This window comes from Trifolium pratense, linkage group LG3 (assembly GCF_020283565.1).
Source record: "Trifolium pratense cultivar HEN17-A07 linkage group LG3, ARS_RC_1.1, whole genome shotgun sequence".
NCBI lineage: Eukaryota > Viridiplantae > Streptophyta > Magnoliopsida > Fabales > Fabaceae > Trifolium > Trifolium pratense.
In genome coordinates this window covers 46,563,833-46,585,887 of record NC_060061.1, presented here as the reverse complement: position 1 = coordinate 46,585,887, position 22,055 = coordinate 46,563,833, and the positions used below count along the sequence as shown (strand labels likewise).

General features: G+C 31.5%; 2 protein-coding genes across 2 annotated transcripts; both read right to left on the bottom strand.

The window, feature by feature from the left end:
* Nucleotides 1-3,761: 3,761 nt before the first annotated feature.
* LOC123917169 lies at nucleotides 3,762-12,016 on the bottom strand. The gene is made up of 10 exons (XM_045968824.1): nucleotides 11,924-12,016; nucleotides 11,622-11,639; nucleotides 10,945-11,475; nucleotides 9,982-10,137; nucleotides 9,789-9,857; nucleotides 9,481-9,603; nucleotides 5,939-6,115; nucleotides 5,764-5,811; nucleotides 4,788-5,260; nucleotides 3,762-4,437 (listed from the first exon to the last, which is right to left on the bottom strand). Exons 1-10 carry the CDS (start codon nucleotides 11,949-11,951, stop codon nucleotides 3,823-3,825), a joined length of 2,238 nt encoding a protein of 745 aa, XP_045824780.1. The 5' UTR covers nucleotides 11,952-12,016; the 3' UTR covers nucleotides 3,762-3,822.
* A 2,126-nt stretch (nucleotides 12,017-14,142) lies between these two features.
* Nucleotides 14,143-21,794, bottom strand: LOC123917168. Its single transcript, XM_045968823.1, has 8 exons — nucleotides 21,640-21,794; nucleotides 20,911-21,402; nucleotides 19,908-20,063; nucleotides 19,361-19,441; nucleotides 18,753-18,881; nucleotides 17,862-18,020; nucleotides 16,630-17,051; nucleotides 14,143-14,969 (listed from the first exon to the last, which is right to left on the bottom strand). Exons 1-8 carry the CDS (start codon nucleotides 21,713-21,715, stop codon nucleotides 14,352-14,354), a joined length of 2,133 nt encoding a protein of 710 aa, XP_045824779.1. The 5' UTR covers nucleotides 21,716-21,794; the 3' UTR covers nucleotides 14,143-14,351.
* Nucleotides 21,795-22,055: the final 261 nt, after the last annotated feature.

The window sequence follows — 22,055 nt, the reverse complement described above, 5'->3', positions numbered from 1 at the left end:
ATAGCGCTTTATTTTACTTTTAATAGCGTTTTAAAGCGCTATTACTGATACCGCTATTATAGGTTTAATGCCTATAATAGCGTTTTAAAACGCTATCATATGTCTACATTTAATAGCTCTTATTAAAAAAACCGCTGTCGTAAGTTGTATACGCTACTTGGAAGAGCTTTCGGAGAAGGCATTTATAGCGTTTTATTTAAGAAGCGTTATTATAGGTAATATATTTAATAGCACCCGAGAATAAAGCGTTATTATAGTTCTTCAAATACACACGCTTTAATAGCGCCCGCATTACCTATAATAACGCTTTATTGAATAAGCGCTATTAAAAGTCCTTTTTTTAAAAAAAAAACAATTTTTTTTATTAGGCTATACGTTGAATATAAAATAAAGAGCCAACAAATTTCATTGATTGTAATCAAACACCACAAAAGGCATTCAAACAGTGTACCATACTAAGTATTGATTAAAAAATATGCTACTCAAATCTAATTACAAATTACTAAAATACAATATGGATATCTTCAAATCCAAATACAATTTGCTTTTAAACTATAATCAATATATGAATTACAGAGCATATAAATGCATTGCAAAGCCTTAGTAAGCAATGAGTTGGAAAAATCACAAAACTAACTAAATAAAAAAAAAAAAAGACACCATTGATACACCAAAAATACCTATGTCCTAGACCATGAGTTATTATTGACAGCCACAAACTCCAGTAAAACACCTGCTGATATTATAGTCTAACAAAGCAGAAAATTTGCCGCAGAGCAGAGAAAAAAGAACAAACTCTGCTGCACCTGTGAGGTCCCAACTAGACTGAAGGGGAGCGACTTTGCTGAGAGGGTTTTGAGCTACTTCCAAATGCATGAACTAACCACACTCAAATCAAACAAAATAAAGTGAGATTTTGAAGTGATAAAGAAAGAGAGTAAGAGTCTAAACTTACTTGACGTCTTCGACGAAGGTGCGAGCAATCTCCTTGTGTGGCAGTAGCTTCTTGCTCTGTGTGAGAAAATAAAGAAGGAAAAGGAAAACAAAATTGAGTTAAAATTCATGGAAAAAAAACCACAAGTCAATCTAGTTAAACATTTTCACATTTAAACAAAAGAAAACAAAGATGAAAAAAACCACCAACACCTTTGTATTAGTTAGGCCTTTACTTAGCGTAGCTAGAAACAAAGGACCACATTGCAGAAAACTAACCAAATAGTTGCCAAAGAAGCATAGTTTAACACCACCTCCAATTCCCTAACATCATCAATATTTAGTAACAGATTAATTCTAATCATCATATCATAGAGACTAAAACATGCTAAATAAAAAAATTAGTGATTTTGCAACAATTAAAGTATCACAACTTATCGTTATCCGGAACATTAATCGTTCAAAAAAACCTTCTAACATGTTTGAATATGTAAAATGATTATAACATCATATGCAAATCAAGATGCAAGAAAAAGTTAACCAAGACCACGACACCTAACTCACCCTTAAAGCACCACCAAATTGAGGAGGTCAAATTGTCTTGCATTCTTTTCCCTCTGCTATTTTCCAAACAAGCCAGCATGCACCTTTCTCATGTTAACCAGAAGTTATAATGCAGAAATTCTGCAGCAAGCCATCCAAAAAGCGCAAAAAAAATATTAAAATGAACATATATAAAACAGCTCCTTTAAAGACCAAAAAAATCAAACAAGAACCGACTGCTATTGTTATACTTAGGCTTAAATCAACCATTTGAGCGAAACATAATGTGTTTTCTCAAATGAATTGAGCCAAAAAACTGAAATATTATATCAATTCAATTTCATACCTTAGTACTTTTGGCCCGTTGATCACATTAGTGATCATATAGACAACTCATTCCTTCTTCACCACATCTAACATATCCCTAGAGTATGTACGAGATTAGTGGGAACCAAAGTAGTACAAGTAAAAAAAAATAACATAAAATTGAGTTAGAAATGAATTTCAAACTAATTCTTAGGAAACTATTGCACTAACATAAAAAAAACTTGTCTCAAATTTTTAAAATTGTAAACATAACATTACTAATTAAGTTCAATCCTTAAAAAAATTATTAAATTCCAATTAAACATAAATATATAATACGTTAACTGTATGCTATACGTCCAACATGCATTAACATGTCATGTGGTAGCTTTTAGAAGACCCAATCACCCAATTAGAACAAACAGGATTATAGTGGTTTAAGAATTCAGTTTAGCTACATTAACCAAATTACTTGATCTTGTTGCAGCTGTGCAACAAAGTTGTGTTTCTAGAAATACGGTATGATAATCCTGGATATCTTCGAAGAATCGTGTTCGTTCACTTTCCGAACAAAGTATTTCGACCCTATTCTTGTCTGGGTTCACGAAATCTTTGCGGGGATAATTCTCGAAGAGCAATCTGTTTCTGACAATAGAGAACAGATCAGAATGTAGAGAAGAAGTATTTTTCGTTCTTAAAACCGAGGCCAAATGACTCCTTATATAGGAGACCAATAACAGAAAACGAACAGGCACACCTTTTCGGAAAAAACGGTCATGTTTGTTGGGAAATGGTACGACTATTCAAACGGTCATGTCTGTTGGAAAGGGTACGACTATTCAAACAGTCATGTCTGTTGGGAAAGGGTACGACTATTCATGTCCCTTGGACCCCGGCAGTGCGCTGCCCCGCACCCCGCCAGGGGCTACACCCCTTAGAACCCCGTTTCAATTATTCGTATTCAATTACATGTTTGGCTTGACGAGCGTGCACTCCGCACTACCCTGACTCGTTTCAAAACTTAACGCATAATTGCATTGGCCTATAGTAAATCACATTACTACCAAAATACATTGTTGATACTAAAATTACCAACATTCCTCACCGACAATACTTTCTCGATTGGATAATTCACCCATTAAACATTGCTATCTATTGGGTTATCGGGAGAAAAACTGAGTACCTGTCGAATAGTTTGACTTTGCTCCATTTACCATTTTTTTTGTTATCCATTTATAAGATATAATGTCAAATTAAAATTATTGAGGCACTATAATGGAACATTAGTCTTACATGAATTTATGATTCATGGGAAGGGAATCATTACAGGTTCATAGGACGTGTTAGGATTGTTCATCAATTTCACTATTCTATTTTTGTTTGATCGTACACCTAATCAATCAACCGATTATTAGTCTTATTACATGAATTCATACTATAAAAATTGTCACATAATATGATAAATTACAATTCTTGCACAATAATTCTTGATAAATTATCACGACAAAACACAATTAATTTATCATAAGATTCAAGATTCAAGATTTCATAATGTCACTATCCTTAGTTTACCACTTGAATCCTTATTTATTGTCTTATACCCAAAGCTGAGACGGTAAAATTTAACATAGGAGGGACATACCATTGTTTAAAAAATTACAGAAATATACAATATCAGAAGCAACGATCAATATAACATAGGGATGTACACTATAATAAATTGATGCTTTACGTATAAATAATGAATTAGTTTAAGTGGCAAAAAAATCTATATTCTTTAAGTAGATGGTTGGATTTCGGTCCTCGCGGCTTCTATATCATTATGCACAAGTATTTTGCTAGTATGTATAGTATATGGGATATGAGATTAACCAATTGAAAATTCATAGAAAATTTATCACACCTTATAACGATACAAACATAGTCAAATCATAATCATATTATACTCCAAACATTATTCAAATACAAGTAAAAAAAAATACAAACCAAACTTATGAAGTAGTTTCAATCCACAAAGCAATACAATATAGCAAACACCCCTTACAAATGAACACCCTTAATACTTGGTGGTGGCACCTTCTTCCAAATAACTTTAAGAAGATCAATATATAACGGAAGCTGCATAGCTCCATAGAATGTGACAGGAATGCAAAAGACAATTAATAAATAGAACAAGATATCATGTTTACCATATTTATCTGTGAGCACAAAGAAATGTCCAGCACAGAAAGAAATAAACATGGCAACAATCGATACGAAGAGAGAAGTTAAGCCTGCAAGAAGCTTGGTTGGCAAGTTTATATTGAAGTCTTCGATTTGTTTTCGAGAAGTGAGTATAGAAAGAAACATGATGAGTGCAGTGCCGGAGAAGTAAAGTCCAATTAACGAAGATATAGCGAATCCTTCAAATGCAGGTTGTCCTTCTAATGCCGGTTTTCCTGAGTCGTTATTGCCTCCAGGGACACTGCCTGATGTTGCAAAGGAGAGACCTGCAATTAGTGCTGCTACAACTGAGCATGACTCTGCTGTGTCTCTCAACCACTCAGTGCTACTTTGTAGAAGTTCTTTGTGTTCTTCCTTAAAGACTTCACCAGGGGTTTTCTTGTCTTTGTTGATTCTATGTCTGAAATACTCTGGCACTATTCCTTTGATGTACTATATATATCATTCATCACAATGTCAAAACATAAAACATATATATTAAATCTTATGGTTGTCAAACTCCCGAGTAGACTCTTAAACTGGTAGAGTTTACGAGTCTAGGAAACAAAAACGAGTAGATTCGTGTCATAAGCAAAAACGACTTTACAACTTTAGTGTGTCATATATGTGTCACTTATAGGTTTTTAAAAATCATTTTTAATTTTCCATAGACTCGTACGAGTTTACGAGTCGAGTTGATGGACCCTTTATAAGTCCTAGTAGACTCGCGTGTCTGAGAACCTTAAATGCTAGTTTTGTAAAGAATGACATAAATTCATCACAATGTGAAAATATAAGTGTACCTTATACCACTTAATGTCCCACATCATTTGCATGGCAGGACCAGATATCCTCCAAGTACTTTCATTGTTGAGTGATGTATATGCTGCCAAGTGTAACATGGTGTTTTCATTGTTATCCACTTTTAGACATAGGCTTTCAAAGACTTTCTTGTTTGATGATAAACTTTTCTGCAACCCCTCAACAATTTGTGGTTGCCTATACTTCACTGCCAAAAGCAATGCATTTTCATTGTTAGAGTTTCTCTCATGGATCACACTTTTCATTTTTAATTCAAGTTGACTCGTAATTTCCACTATGCCATGTTTTGCTGCAACCAAATATGTTGTGTCCTGTGTGTCAATTTTCTCTACTGATAATTTATTCATTGCTTCAAGTAATATCCTTTTCTTGTCAGATGTAATTGCTAGTTTAGAAATAATCTCTTGCATAATTTTAGCTATGCCACTTTCCTCTGTTGTATTTTGTAACTCCCCTGCAAAACATATAATAAATGGTTATTCTATTCTTGATATTTTTTCCGTGAATTAAGAGCATTAAAACATTAAAGTGACCGGTAGACTTTAAATGACTCATATTCTATTACCACTAATTCTCTTTCTTTTTGTTCTCTCCCTCACATACACATGAAAGAGATCAAATTACACCGATGTAACATTTAAATTAATATATACCTGAGATTAAGATTTTTCCCTCTGTGGATGTTAACACTACTAGAAAGTTGTTGTTTTTCTGCGGATTTAGACTAAAATCCGCAGGTAATTTCGCTATAAATACTGCATAAAACTCTCTAGGAAACGTTTTTCTGCAAATAAATCAGCAGGAAATGCATTTTTTTTTCTTGTCAAATTTTTATCTTATATTAAATACCAAAATGCATATTAAAAAAAATATTTAAAGTACATTAAATTTAACTAAATACTTAATGACTTGTGAGAGACATGCACATTACCTTAATTATTAAGAGATAAATCTTACCTTCTTTCAATGTGCCCTTGATTTCTTTCTCATGTTCTTTGTTAATATCTGCACCATCCCCACCAATGCAATTATATGATACATTTGTTATAGGAAAGAGGAATTAATTTATAAAATTATTTTACTTCTTAAATCATTTTTTGATAGTTTTTATTTTTTTTATTATAAATCTTACCTTTTTTTTGTGTGTCCCTGATATTCATGACATTTTCTATTTCTTCCTCATGTTCTGTGTTAAGTCGTGCTGCATCCCCACCACCATTGTATGAGTAGTAAGGATTTTTCATTAAATCTTCCAAGATCCTAGCAGCATATAAGCGCTTCTTCTTAATGATTTCTATTTTCTCTAAGTCTGCAAAATTAATTAAGTGTGTACATGAAACCAAAAAAGTAATGGTGACTTGAGGTGATAAAAGAATGCTAATTAATCTATAAGTCCATAAGTAAAATATTGTTCTACGTACTATGAATGCGTTTATTTTCCAACATTTGATAATAGTTAGGAACCAAATTGAAACCAAAAAATAAGTAGAGGGATTAAAAGAGTAATTTAACCAATAAGTTCTCACTAAAAAAATTGTATATTCATAATCTGAATCTACATAAGTTGTTTTATATAAATACAAAAATAAGTAAATTCAAACGGATCTTTGATCTAATGAGACTTATTGATCGAATTGTAGAAACAAATTCTATGAATGAATGATGCAACATATGTTTCACTTGTGCACTATAGCAGGGTATATAGGTGCAAATTAAAGCATGCATAAGGTTGGGAGGAATTCGTCCACAAATTCTGAACGTCCCAGAAATTATGACAAGGTAGGAGGACGAGGAAGAGGCCAATATCGTGCTGGAGGTATCAGATCAAATAGTAGACGCGCACGGAAAGGTCCAGTGCGTGCTCATGCAGTTCATAACTTGGGTTCTAACATTGTTGGAGATTCAGACAACGTCACAGGATTAAGCAAAGAGCAGTGGCAAACTCTGGTAGAACTTCTCAACACTTCAAAGGTTACTCCAAAGGAAAGCATGACTGGTAAGACTAAACTCGATTCATGGATCCTCGATAGTGGTGCTTCTAATCATATGATTGGAACCAATTCTTTACATGGTATCAGAGCCCGGCAACCCTAGAAATTCATCTGGCGGTTGCTATGGCTAAAAAGAAAAATGAATCAAAGTCCCAAAACAAACCTTCACCATATGATCTCCATTCCAATGACAATCCTGGAAGTATCATTACGCAGGTGCAGATGTGCGGTGAAGAAAACTATGACGAATCGTCTAAAGCCATCAAGACATCTTTGACAGCAAGAAGGAAATGGGGTTTCATTGATGGAACCATAAAGAAACTTGAAGAAGGATCCTCTATAATGGAGGATTGGTTGACTGTTCAAGCCATGTTGGTGTCATGGATCTTGAATGCAATAGAACCTACACTACGAACAACCATATCTTATTTTGAAACCGCCAAGGAATTTTGGGACGTCATAAAGGAGAGATTTTCAATTGGTAATGGTCCACGCATTCAGCAACTGAAATCGGACCTTGCCCAATGCAAACAAGGAAGTTTGTCCATGGTTGCTTATTATGGAAAGTTGAAAGCTCTATGGGATGATTTGGCCAATTATGAACAAGTGTTGACCTGCACTTATAAAGGCTGCACATGTGGTATTGCGACAAAACTGCCAAAGCGCAAAGAAGAGAAAAAAAAAGTCACATTTTTTTGATGGGCCTAGATGATGAACTTTATGGAACAGTTCGTTCAAATTTCCTAGCCACAGATCTGATGCCATCTTTAAATAAGATGTACTCCATCTTAGTACAAGAAGAAAGAATGAGGATCATCAGACGAGGTAAGGAAGACAAACCAGAAGTTATGGCCTTGGTTGTTCAAGCAAACGCAAGGATGAAAGGACGTGATAGCAAAAACAAATCTGCTTGCACACACTACAACAAAGAAGGTCATGATGAAGCAGGTTGTTTCGAGCTGATTTGGATACCCAGAATGGTGGGGTGAACGTCCCAGAAATTTTGACAAGGTAGGAGGACAAGGAAGAGGCCAATACCGTGCTGGAGGTACCAGATCAAATAGTAGACGCGCACAGAAAGGTCCCGTGCGTGCTCATGCAGTTCATGACTTGGGTTCTAACATTGTTGGAGATCCAGACAACGTCACAGGATTAAGCAAAGAGCAGTGGCAAACTCTGGTAGAACTTCTCAACACTTCAAAGGTTACTCCAAAGGAAAGCATGACTGGTAAGACTAAACTCGATTCATGGATCCTCGATAGTGGTGCTTCTAATCATATGATTGGAACCAATTCTTTACATGGTATCAGAGCCCGGCAACCCTAGAAATTCATCTGGCGGTTGCTATGGCTAAAAAGAAAAATGAATCAAAGTCCCAAAACAAACCTTCACCATATGATCTCCATTCCAATGACAATCCTGGAAGTATCATTACGCAGGTGCAGATGTGCGGTGAAGAAAACTATGACGAATCGTCTAAAGCCATCAAGACATCTTTGACAGCAAGAAGGAAATGGGGTTTCATTGATGGAACCATAAAGAAACTTGAAGAAGGATCCTCTATAATGGAGGATTGGTTGACTGTTCAAGCCATGTTGGTGTCATGGATCTTGAATGCAATAGAACCTACACTACGAACAACCATATCTTATTTTGAAACCGCCAAGGAATTTTGGGACGTCATAAAGGAGAGATTTTCAATTGGTAATGGTCCACGCATTCAGCAACTGAAATCGGACCTTGCCCAATGCAAACAAGGAAGTTTGTCCATGGTTGCTTATTATGGAAAGTTGAAAGCTCTATGGGATGATTTGGCCAATTATGAACAAGTGTTGACCTGCACTTATAAAGGCTGCACATGTGGTATTGCGACAAAACTGCCAAAGCGCAAAGAAGAGAAAAAAAAAGTCACATTTTTTTGATGGGCCTAGATGATGAACTTTATGGAACAGTTCGTTCAAATTTCCTAGCCACAGATCTGATGCCATCTTTAAATAAGATGTACTCCATCTTAGTACAAGAAGAAAGAATGAGGATCATCAGACGAGGTAAGGAAGACAAACCAGAAGTTATGGCCTTGGTTGTTCAAGCAAACGCAAGGATGAAAGGGCGTGATAGCAAAAACAAATCTGCTTGCACACACTACAACAAAGAAGGTCATGATGAAGCAGGTTGTTTCGAGCTGATTTGGATACCCAGAATGGTGGGGTGAACGTCCCAGAAATTTTGACAAGGTAGGAGGACAAGGAAGAGGCCAATACCGTGCTGGAGGTACCAGATCAAATAGTAGACGCGCACAGAAAGGTCCCGTGCGTGCTCATGCAGTTCATGACTTGGGTTCTAACATTGTTGGAGATCCAGACAACGTCACAGGATTAAGCAAAGAGCAGTGGCAAACTCTGGTAGAACTTCTCAACACTTCAAAGGTTACTCCAAATGAAAGCATGACTAGTAAGACTAAACTCGATTCATGGATCCTTGATAGTGGTGCTTCTAATCATATGACTGGAACCAATTCTTTACAAATTATTACTCAATTGACCGAAATGTTAAAATTGGTAGGTTGAACGTCATGCTTAGAGTTCCAACTTTTATCAATTTATTTTACGTATGAGTTTCAAATGATTTATCATTTTGTCTTTCAACCAAAAAAAATTGAGAGGAATTGAATTAATATACATACCCAATAGTGAAATGATAGGCCATCTGAATACAGACCGGTAACATAAACGTATTTTCTCTTCCTTTTCTAATTCATCATCATCGTTTAATTGTATTGATATATCACCATTATGATCATCTTTATCTGCAATATTGATGATCGGTCTTTAGTAAATAATAATAGTATTATGTCACATAGAAAATTGATATCATCGCCAATATAATCATATGTCTTCTCGTGCATTTATTTCATGGAATATAAAAAATAAAAAAAAATAAATAAAAAAGAAGAAAAAAAATACTTCAAAATATTATGTGTTGATTGCTTACCTTTGATTACAAACTTTTGATGAATCGAGTTCAATTTAGTTTCTGCGTCCTCGAGTTTTAAAGGAAAACCTTTGACACAAAAAATTTATAAAGATAAAATCAGACATTTGTATTGATGAATTTTGACAGAAAAGTAAATACTCAAAAAGTCATGAATTTCACAAGATTTTATGTGCGCGCGCGTGTTACTTACAGTGGTACAAAATTTGCTTCCACCATGATAGGTGATTTCCATTCTTGAAGGCTGATGTCCTAGAGGCAAGTTCTCCAAGAGGAGTAACACCATTTTTGTCCTTCATATAGCTAATACTAGAATCAGCATAGCAATGCATTATTATATATGCCAAACCTGTCGCACACATAGATTTGTCATGTTTAATTAGTTTTATATATAGCAATGCAAGACTCCCATGATTCACCTCCTTAGTATGAGTTAGTGGCCAATTTTTTTAGGGAATGCAAGAAAAGGTAAGCAAACATAACATTTCACCAAACTAGTCATCATCTTTTACAAATGGATGGGATCGTGGTAGATGAAGTTTTTGAACTGAACCAATTCTTATTGAGTCAGTCGAGTTCAGACGAGTTCGACTAATTTCTAAACCTATATGGGACTGCTAATTTTCCACATGTAGTACATGAATGATACCATCCTTCATAGGCAAGATGATTGCTGAAAATTTTTGAACTTTAAAGACAACTCTTCACTATTTTGAACTTGCCTCTGGTTTTACGGGTGAATTTTTCGAAAAGTTGTGTTATCAGATCGAGTCAACGTGGAAAATTCAATTTTGTATAAGGCAAAGATTTTTCTTAATTGTATAGGATTGACCTAGTTGAATTTAGGTATCTTGGTCGTTTTAAAGATGTCTTCTAAGGTTTGGAAGTGTATTATGTTATTAACTTGAGTGTTTCGAGTTTGTTCGCAGATTCATCTTTTATATTTTTAATGAATATTTGGTTGTACTTGATGTACTCTAACAAGAATGAATATGGTTTTATTTTCTTAAAAAAATAATTAAAATTGCTTTGCTACACATAAAAATTGCTTTATGTTTTTTATTCATAAAGAAAGTCAAATATTAGAAATTAAAAAAAATGAGAAGAAACGAATAATAAATAAAGGCAATAATTAAAGAGATTAAAAAGAACTAACCAAACATATCTCTTCTAATGGCATAATGGAGAATGGTAGTGCCATTTTTATCCATAACAATATTAACATCTTCTTGAGCAAAATTATATAGGTAAACAAAAGTTTTTTTCCTATGTCCTAACACAGCCCATAAAAGTGGTGTTTCTCCATTTTTATTTTTTTTTCTAACCAAATTCTTCCTTTCACCTTCTTTTCCAATTATACATTCACACATACTTGTGAATCCTCTTAATGCTGCAATGTGTAGAGGAGTACCACCTCTTTCATTCCACATTCTTAATGGATGAGTTTCATCTTCTTCTTCTTCATCATCGTCATCATCGTCATCGTCATCATTTTCATTCCATTTCCACATTCTTAGTATTTCCCTTACAAGATCATTCACGGCCTCTTTCTCACCATTGCTTACTGCTACATGTAATGCTGTTCCTCTTTTCTTCACTTTTAATGTGTGATAAAATTTATCTTTTTTGTAATATTCAACAACTTCTTTCCAATTGTCTCTCAATACATGCTCCTCGAAATCCTCAACTGCGTAAAAGAAATTATTAATAACATTAATTTTAATGGTTATTTTACAACTGTATTAAATGAGAATTAAATTAATTACGTAGAACATATTTATGCAATAAATATAATGAATCTTTGATTAGATAGTTGGTGAGGTAATAACTTACCAAGATGATAATCAATAGCTGGTCCGAGAAGATGATCAGCCACAAAGTTAAAAAAAAAAAAATAAGATGTCAATTCTCGAAAGTATTTCATTGATATGATTTATTTCAAAATAAATGTTGTTCTAGGTCTTTTCATATGGATTAATTTTTTTATTTACTCTCAATTATTAGTCATTATCATAATCATAATAAAATATATTATTTTCTACTTTTACGATCCTAAAGAGTATTATAACTAGAGATACATAGTAGTAACTTGAAAAAAAATAACATAATAATAAAGAGCTAGAGTTTAGGCATACCATCGGTATTATCGTGGTAAAATGACATTTGGCAAGTTTGAAAAACGTAGAATGAAAATTAGAAGTATAAGGATCAATGAGAGATAGGTAGTTAGTGTTTTAGTGCAACCTAATTCCCTTATATGAGAAAATCTATGAATCTGATACTTCCAGAAAAGAAAAATTGATATTCTCTTCCTTTGAGTGTTATTTTAGTGTTAAAAGAATCTTACGCTATTTTTTTTTTTGTTGTACATCTTACGCTATTTTAGTGTTTGAATTTTATTGAAGAAACCAATAAATTATTAATCAAACATTCATCTTTCAAAAACTAAAAAATTTATATCAATTGTTAGTTGGTTCAGTAGTGATTGACATTGAACTTGGTAGAGAGGGTCACGGTTCGATCCCCACAACTGTGATTGAGAGATGACTGGAATCACTTGATGCCAGAACTAACCTCTGAACCAGATTAAACTGGTGGTGAAAGGAAAAAAAAAAAACTACAAAATTTATGAGATAACCAATTGACAAGCTGTTACAAACATCATGTTAGAATCATGATGAAACCAAAGCGACTAAATTAAATATTTTTCTTATCTTTGATTAAAGTAGAAGAATATTATAAAATGCATTGCAACTTATAAATAAAATAAAATAAAATAAAATGTAAATAATAATTCTTTTTAAAATTTTACCCAATGGACCAACCTATGACGTCCCATTTTTTTTTTCCGGATTAAACAGAACAAACAAACTAATATTGACAATTCAAAATCTCAATTCAACTATTAAAAATGATAGACTAATCAGAACGATCTGACGTGTTTAAGACTATATATTACTTTATTCTTATTTCTATTCTTTACTAAGTGAAAGAACCCATATGTATATGTGACAAAATTAAAAGTGAAATATATTCTTTTCTCCAAATACAAGGCTTCATATTTCATCATGTGTCTCATTTCCTTGATGATGTTAGCCCATTTCTATTCTTCCTTAAAGTACAATCCATTGGTCTATTGGAGCAATATTCTTATATATATTTGGAAAGGTTTCAGATGTTTTCTCTCCCGATCTCCCGCCTTTCTTTTACACTCCTAAATTTCTGTATTTACCCTTGGGGTACTTCGGTTTGTATGAACTGAATTTTTTTGTCATGCTCAAAAAATTCGGTTAATAAAAACCGAAATTTTGTGTTACAAATTTTTTTCCAAATTTCCTGCATGAAGTCAACATCATACCCTCAACTTCCACAATTTATTTGAAATACTAAACGATGTCCGATTTGAGTAAACGACCACTCGTTGGAAAGCTTGTGTCAAGATTACAAATATAATTTTAGTTTAGAGGGTTAACTATCCAATTGGTTCAGTTTAACCAAATAATGGGTACTGATACAGAAAAGAGCAGTTTAACCAAATTTTTGTCCGATTTTAGAGATCAATTTATATTTGATTTAGTTATATTTAAATATGTTTGAGTATAATTGGTGTTATCTATACCTATATCTATATATATAAAGATAATACAAAAAAATTTGGTGTGAAGTTTTTATAATACCAACAATATCTTTGACTTTTTATTAGCAGCAAAAATCTTTTATTAACAAACTTATCATAACATGATGCATGTTTTTTTTTACATAGGCTGCTAGTCTATATAATAATCAATTCTAATTTGAATGTTGATTCTAAAATTTTAAGTTTGTGCTTATAAATTTATGTGTAAGATGAGATGTAACCAAATTGCATAAAACCAAAATTTATAATAAATAGAATAAAATAATGTAAAAATACAAACCTTACATCAACATTTGTAGGTCACAATCCAGTGAGAAAAGAAAATATTCCATCCTTTCTCAGAAGAAAAGGAACTGTTATTTATAGAAGAGTTGATAATGTTACTATCTTTAGCATACCACTTGAATCGTTATTTATTTTCTTATAACCATAACTGGTAAAATTTAACAAAGGGTTGTTTAAAAAATGACAAAAATATACAATATGAGAAATAGTGGTCAATATAAAGAAATGAATATTCTATGATAAATTGATGTTTTAAGTACGAACAATAAATTAGTTCAAAGTGGTAAAAAATTTGAACCCCTTTAATAAATGGTTAGGAGTTCGATCCTCAACTTCTATATGATTATAAACGAGTATTTTTTTTTTTTTTTTTGGTAGAAAATATAAACGAGTATTTTACTAGTATGTATATATAGTATATGAGATATGGAATGCGAAAATTCATATCATCTTTATCACAACTTATAATAATATGATACAAACGGAGTCAAATCCCACAATAGATTCATATAGTACTCCAAACATATTAAACACACAAGAGACATTATTCAATTAGAAACCAAACTAAGAGTAAAAAAAAGTACAAACCAAACTCATAATTTTCGATCCACAAAGCAATTAATACAATAGAGCAAATAACACTACAAATGAACACCCTTAACACTTGATGGTGGCACTTTCTTCCAAATAACTTTAACAAGATCAATATATAACGGAAGTTGCACCGCTGCATAGAATATGACAGGAAAGCTAAAGACAATATATAAATAGAACAAGATATCATGTTTACCATATTTATCTGTGAGCACAAAGAAATGTCCAGCACAGAAAGAAATAAACATGGCAACAATCGATACGAAGAGAGAAGTTAAGCCTGCAAGAAGCTTGGTTGGCAAGTTTATACTAAAGTCTTCGATTTGTTTTCGAGAAGTGAGAATCGAAAGAAACATGATGAGTGCAGTGCCAGAGAAGTAAAGTCCGATTAACGAAGATATAGCGAATCCTTCAAATGCAGGTTGTCCTTCCAATGTCGGTTTTCCCGTGTTCTGATCATTTCCTCCAGGGACACTACCTGATGTCGCAAAGGAGAGACCTGCAATTAGTGCTGCTACAACTGAGCATGACTCTGCTGTTTCTTTCAACCACTCAGTGCTTTTTTCTAGAAGGACTTCATGCGCTTCCTTAAATATTTCACCTGGGGTTTTGTTGTTTGTGTTGATTCTATATTTGAAATGCCCTGGTACTATTCTTTGGATGTACTATATGTCATTCATCACAATATCAAAACATAAAACATATATTAATGCTAGTTCATCACAATGTAAAAATGACTCCAATCTATCTATCTTAAATAGTTATTCTATTACGTATCTCAACCCTAATCCACTTAAATCAATAAAAATATTTCATTTAGCCACATCATCCACTCACATTTATTTAATGTATGATGGGGGGTGGTGAGGGGCAGTGAATAGTTAGTATTTTTGTTAATAATCTTTGTCCAATCTCTGTGTATATAGCGTGTTAGTCGATTTTCGAAACAATTTATTGATGATTTTGGTATGCAAATTCATCGTCGCATTCTTGTGTTTGATCCAAATAAAAAATGATTTAAAGTGTTGGTAAAAAAACAAAGAGGTCAAATAAAATTTACATTATGCATAATTTTTATCATATTCAATTTTGAGCATGAGTTAAGTTAGTTATGTTTGTTCTAATATGTTTTGAAAAATATATAAATCACATACCCCCTTCATCCTTAATTATAAGCAAAAATCAACTTTTTAGATTCATTGAAAAACTAATGTATCTGACCTATATTATACACCAGATACATCTATTATTGAATGAATCTCAAAAGTATAATTTTGCTTATAAATCAGGATAGAGGGAGTATTCGATAATGAAGTAGTTTATCCAACTCACAATTCTCCAATGAAATTTATAATACAAAAAAATTAAGTCTCAACATCATTTTTTTCTAATGACCAATTATATGTTGTCATTTCAACATGATCTAAAAAAGATATGTTGTCATTTCAAGAGTTACTTCAAGCTTCAAGGAATGGGTTAAAAATATTGTTACAAATTATAATGAATAATATACTAATGTAACTTCAAATGTAGTGTAAGTTTTTCGAAATGAATAAACACATATTTGAATTTATATCATATTTAGATAACTTTCGATAATACTCATTGTTTTAATTTTAAATTTACTACATATACTTTCGTAAAAAAAAATTACTTCCTATATATAGTGGCATATCCAAGAACCTGAAGCAAGGGGTTCAGACTATTTTACTTTAAAAAATATTTTGCATCAAAGTGTCTCTTATATTCTCGTTAATTAGCAATTTTTTTTTTTTTAATTGGCGAATTTTATTGAAAACTGCTTAAAATTAACACTTTTCTTTAAAAGAAAAGATATTTTCAAAAAAATTATCCTAATGTTAAATTTTTCCAAAAAAAAACGTTCTACCAAAATTAATACTTAGGTTAGTACTTTGTAAAAGTGTTAGTTAACGATATAATTTTTTACATGGTTATAATATAATTGTCTTTGTATAATGAAAGAGTCAAACTTTCGCACGTTTTATTTTCACCATTAAATCAATAAATCTTATCATTAGATCAAATAAAATATGTTGAAACATATAAATCTAATAGTGAAAAATATACTTGTGAATTCTTTAGATTTAGAAAAATAGTACAGGATTTATTTATTTTTACAGATTAGGATGCAATTTTTTCTAGTTGTTATATATGTTGTTTAGGGATGCAACAAAATAATTTGAGTATTTAGTCATTTTTTATACATCAATCATATTTCATGAATTTTACCAGTAAAATTTTCCTTATATGAATTAGCAAAGGAAGTATTAATTTATAGAAAATATAAATGTAGTAGTACCTTACCTTATACCACTTGATATCCCACATCATTTGCATGGCAGGACCAGATATCCTCCAAGTAGTTTCTTTGTTGAGTGTATATGATGCCAAGTGTAACATGGTATTTCCATTGTTATCAACTTGTTGACATAGGCTTTTAAAAACATTCTTGTCTATGGATGAACTCTTCCTCAACTCCTCAACAATTTGTGGTTGCCTATACTTCACTGCCACAAGCAAAACATTTTCTTTGTTAGAGTTTCTCTCATGGATCACACTTTTCATTTTAGATACAAGTTTACTCGTAATTTCCACTATGCCATGTTTTGCTGCAACCAAATATGTTGTGTCCTTTATGCCAATTTTCTCTGCTAATAATTTTCTTTCATTATTCTCTTCCTTAATTTCAGATGGGCCACTTTGCTCTGTGGTATTTTGTAAATACCCTGCAAACATTAAAAAAAATTAAAATTATTTTTATTTAAAATATTCGATCGGAGTTTAGGAAATTACATTTTCCATCTGTATTCCCATCCCTCGTTTCGGAGAATATTTTTTCTCCATCATCAACTCAGCGGATCCCCACAGTTCTTGCGGGGAATAATCAACCTTAAAAATTCATCAAATTTCTATTATTTTAAATCAAACTACTAGTAAGTTTATTTGGTTCAAAAAAAAAATCAAACTACTGGTAAAAAAAATAATAAAGTTTAATTATAAAAATCATATATAAACAAAATTATCCATATATTGTGTGAAAATATAATTAAAAATAAGCCACTAGATTTGGTCTTCTGATAAGGGATTTAGGTAGTAAGCTATAGTTCATGGGATTGATCTCAGCTCATTACAAAAAAATATATATATAATTAAAAATAATAAATAAAATTTTCTGGAACAAAGTCTCCACAAGGCGGGGGGATAAAATTTTGTCCTAATCCCCAAAATTCTCCATCTACAGGTTCCCAAACGTGGCAATCCCCGCAATTAGGATCCCCATTTACAGATCAAATAGACATCCTATTTGTATATGATATTTCAAACTTTAAATCAATTTCTTTGTGTTACAACAAAAGATATATTTATGATTAATGAAAGCAAACAAAGAAAGAAAACTATAAATTTAAAACTTGAAATTCATACTTACGAAAAAATGACTAAAATATTATAAAAAATGTAAAAGACTAAATAATTAACTGAAATTAAATTAAGGGACTAAAGATATAATTTTGTCAAAATTATTTTATAAATCTTACCCTTCATTATATTTGCTATTTCTTGCTCATGTTCTTCGTTAAATACTACTTTACCCCCACCACCCATGTAGGACGAGTAGTCAAGATTTTGTGTTAAATCTTCCAAGAGTTGAGCACCAAAGAAGCGCTTCTTCTTAATATTCTCTATTTTCTCTATTTCTGCAAAATTAATTGCGTGGACATGAAACAAAAAAAGTAATAATGATGAAAAAATAGTTTATTTGCGGTCTATTTGGATTGACTTATATTTGAACTTATGAAAAAATAGTTTATGCAAATAAAATACTAAGTTTTTATGTTTTTTTTATAGGAAAAATAAGTTTTCTTTTTTTAGAGCGAAAAATAAGTTTTTATGTTAATTCATAAGTTAGCATTAAAAAAATTATATTTTCATAAGTTGTTTTATTCTAAACTAATTCCTCCGTCCCAATATATAAGCAAAAATTAATCAATAAATTACGTGAATGCATTTGGTCCAAATCTTTAACCAAATACATCATGTTTCTTTAACTCATTTTTGCTTATAGTTTGGGACGGAGGGAGTATCATGATAAGTTCATGAATAATACACAAAAGTTTATTTATTTACATAATTTATTTTGTATAAGCTCAAAAATAATTCAATCCAAATAAATGAATTTATAAACAAACTCTATGGATGAATGATATATAGAACATAAATATCACTTATACACTATAACAATAGCTTCAAATTAAAGCATACATAAAGTTTGGAGGAATTCGTCCACAAATCTTAGTAAAATTGACAGAAATGCTAAGATTGTTAGGTCGAATGTCAAGACCGGGGTTCGAACCGCAATCCTCCATTAAATGACTCGTCATTTTCATCTTTCTAAAATAAATTGGGAGGAATTCAGTTAATATACATACCCAATAGTGACAAAATAGGCCATCTGAATACAGACCGGTAACAGTTACATAAACGTATTTTGTCTTCTTTGTCTAATTCTTCGTCATAGTTTAATTGTATTGATGTATCACCATTTTGATCATCTTTATCTGCAATATTGATGATAGTTCTTTAGTAGATAATAATAGTGTTGTGTCATGTCGAACATTAATAAAATACATCAAACATAATCACATATTCAACATCACTAAAAAAGTAACGGATAAATTTGCGAACAAACTCATAGCATACAAGTTAATAACATATAATGGCAAAATGTCTACTATAAATAATATGATAAAATTAAATTGACCGGAATATTCATAGTTCTCCCTATCAAGTTCAACGTCAATCATCACTGAATAATTGACTATTGGTATATTCTTTTAAATTTTGTATAGGTAATATGTTAATATGTGCACTGAAGTTACATGTTAATAATCTTAAAAATAGCAGATATTTATTACTACAAAAGATAATACTCCTATTTATATTTTTGAAAAATTGAATACACACTTTATAAAAAATAGGAATACTATGAATAGTTCACTAATTTCAAAACATTAAATAATGGCAATGACAAGCTTACCTCTGCGTACTACAATCTTCTGAATCGAATTCTGAATCGAATTCAATATAGTTTTTCCGTTCGTGAGTTTTAAAGGATAACCTTTGAAACAAAAAATTTATAAAGAAAGTTAGACATTTGTGTATTGATGACTTTTGACAGAAAAGTAAATATAATGCAGGCAAATGTTACTTCTCCCGTATCAAAATATAAATTATTTTGACCGTATTACACAAATTAAAAAATATGATTAATGATGTATTGAAAAGATAAATTATTAGTTAGTTTATAAAATTGTCTTTTATTAATGATATAGAAAAAATAAATTGAAGAATTGAAATAAAAAAGAGAAATAAATAATTAAAGGTTAAATTTTACCGGAGGTAATTTTACCAAACGGAGCCATCCGCTTAATAGCTATAAGTCATCCACTATTTTTACCAAATAGAGCCTTATTTTCCCCATAATGAATTGTTCTTATGAAATTTGAATTTTTGGTCCCTTAACTTATTCATTAGTTTTATTTTGGTCTCATAATAAATAATGAAATGTGTGTGGTGTTACTTACAGTAGCACAAAATTTCCTTCCACCATGATAGCTGATTTCCACTCTTGAAGGTTGATGTCTTAGTGGCAAGTACGTCAAGAGGAGTAACACCATTTTTGTCCTTCATAGAGCTAATACTTGAACTAGCATAGCAATGCATTATTATACATGCCAAAACTGTTGCACAAGACACATAGATATATTATTGAATGAAGATATATATGTACACACACTAAGAATTTTTAGTAAATTGTTTTTTATCAAGTATAGATTAACTTTTATGATAGGAAAATTTCTTAATTAAAATTAGTCTATAATTTACACTTTTGAATTTTTTAATATTTTAGAGTTTCATTCTTGAAGTATATATTCATCTTAATCCTAATATTAGTTGTTTTATTACTTTTAGTTTACTAACATAGTTTTTTTTTTTTTTTACAGTAAATATATTATTAATAATAATCAGGTCCCCGCACAAGATGAACAGAGACCCGTAAAAGACGGACTACAAAACAAATGTGCCGTATATATGCGAAACATCAATGAAAATACTAAAACAGATACCACCTAATAGAGGTCTAATTCTAACCTCATTCTTAAAAAGACACTCCTCAGCTTCAAGACCACCAGAAAAGACAACAACCCAACTCATAGAGATGCCACTGGACAACTAACTCCCGATTTTGAAGCAAAAGTGTAATGGAAGGATATTTGCCTTCTGAATATGACTAAGATATCATACTCATTTTTGTTTTCTATTAAACTCAAACTTGAACCTAAACCCAGTCAAATCGGTTTTTCTATTGGTTATTTTGACATGCCTAGTTGTCTTGTGTGGCATTGTTGGATTTCGTGTATTTTTTACGTTGTTCATTTGAATTCTATTAAAAAATCGGTTTTAGTCAATTAATCAAAGATTTGAGTATCAACATTGCAGATCTAGAAACATGAATATTTTAGTCACTTTGATTTTATCTGAAACAAATAAATAAACTAGATAGATATATGAAAAAGATGAACTAACCGAACATTTCTCTCCTAATGGCAACATGAAGGATGGTAGTGTCATATTTATCCTTAACAATATTGACATTTTGTTGTGCAAATTGATATAGGTAAACAAAAGTTCTTTTTCTGTGTCCTAGCACAGCCCAAAAAAGTGGTGTTTCCTCATTATCATTTTCTTCATACACCAAATGCTTTCTTTCACCATTTTTTCCAATTATACATTCACACATACTTGTGAATCCTCTATATGCTGCAAGGTGAAGAGGTGTAGCACGACTTTCATCATCATCCAACTCTCTTAATGGATGAATTTCATCATTATTATTCCACATATCCACTATTACACTTACAAGCTTTTTCACAGCCACTTTCTCACCATTGCTTACTGCTACATGTATTGCAGTTCCTCTTCCCTTCACTTTTACCTTGTGATAAAATTTGTTTCCTTTGTAATATGTAACAACATCATCCCAATAGTCTCTCATTACAAACCACTTGAAATGCTCAACTACATATAAAACAAATTATTATAATTAATTAAGATGCCAATTAATTATCGAAAGTATTGCATCGATTTATTTCAATATAAATGTCATTCTAGGTCCTTTTATAAAGATTAGTTGTTTTTATTAAACACATTATTATGAAATTAGTTACAATTACTATCATTTATATTATATATGCAAGTAATAATGGTTGAGTAATAAAAGTAACTTAATTAATAATATAAGGAGTTCAGTCATACCTTCAATATCATCGGGAATATTATCGGGAGAAAAATAAGGCATGCCTTCAAAATGATTGGGAGAAAAATGAGACATTTAGTAAGTTTGAAAAACGTAGAATGAAAATAAGAAGAATAAGGATCAATGAGAGATAGGTGTGGGTAGGTAGTTTTGTAAGGAGATGTAGTGCAACCTAATTCCCTTATATAAGAAAATCTATGAATCCGATACTTCCAAAAAAGAAAATTCGATATTCTCTTCCAACTACGAGTTTGGATTGGATATCTGATAAATTTGGTTAAGATTCCGTCATTTTGCCCTCTTGTAAATGTTAGCAAATTTTGATTTACCTCCCTCATTAAGCATGTCACATCATCATTTTTAGGGAATCTTAAAGACAAAATATTCTATGAGGGCCTAAAAGGATAGAATCTTA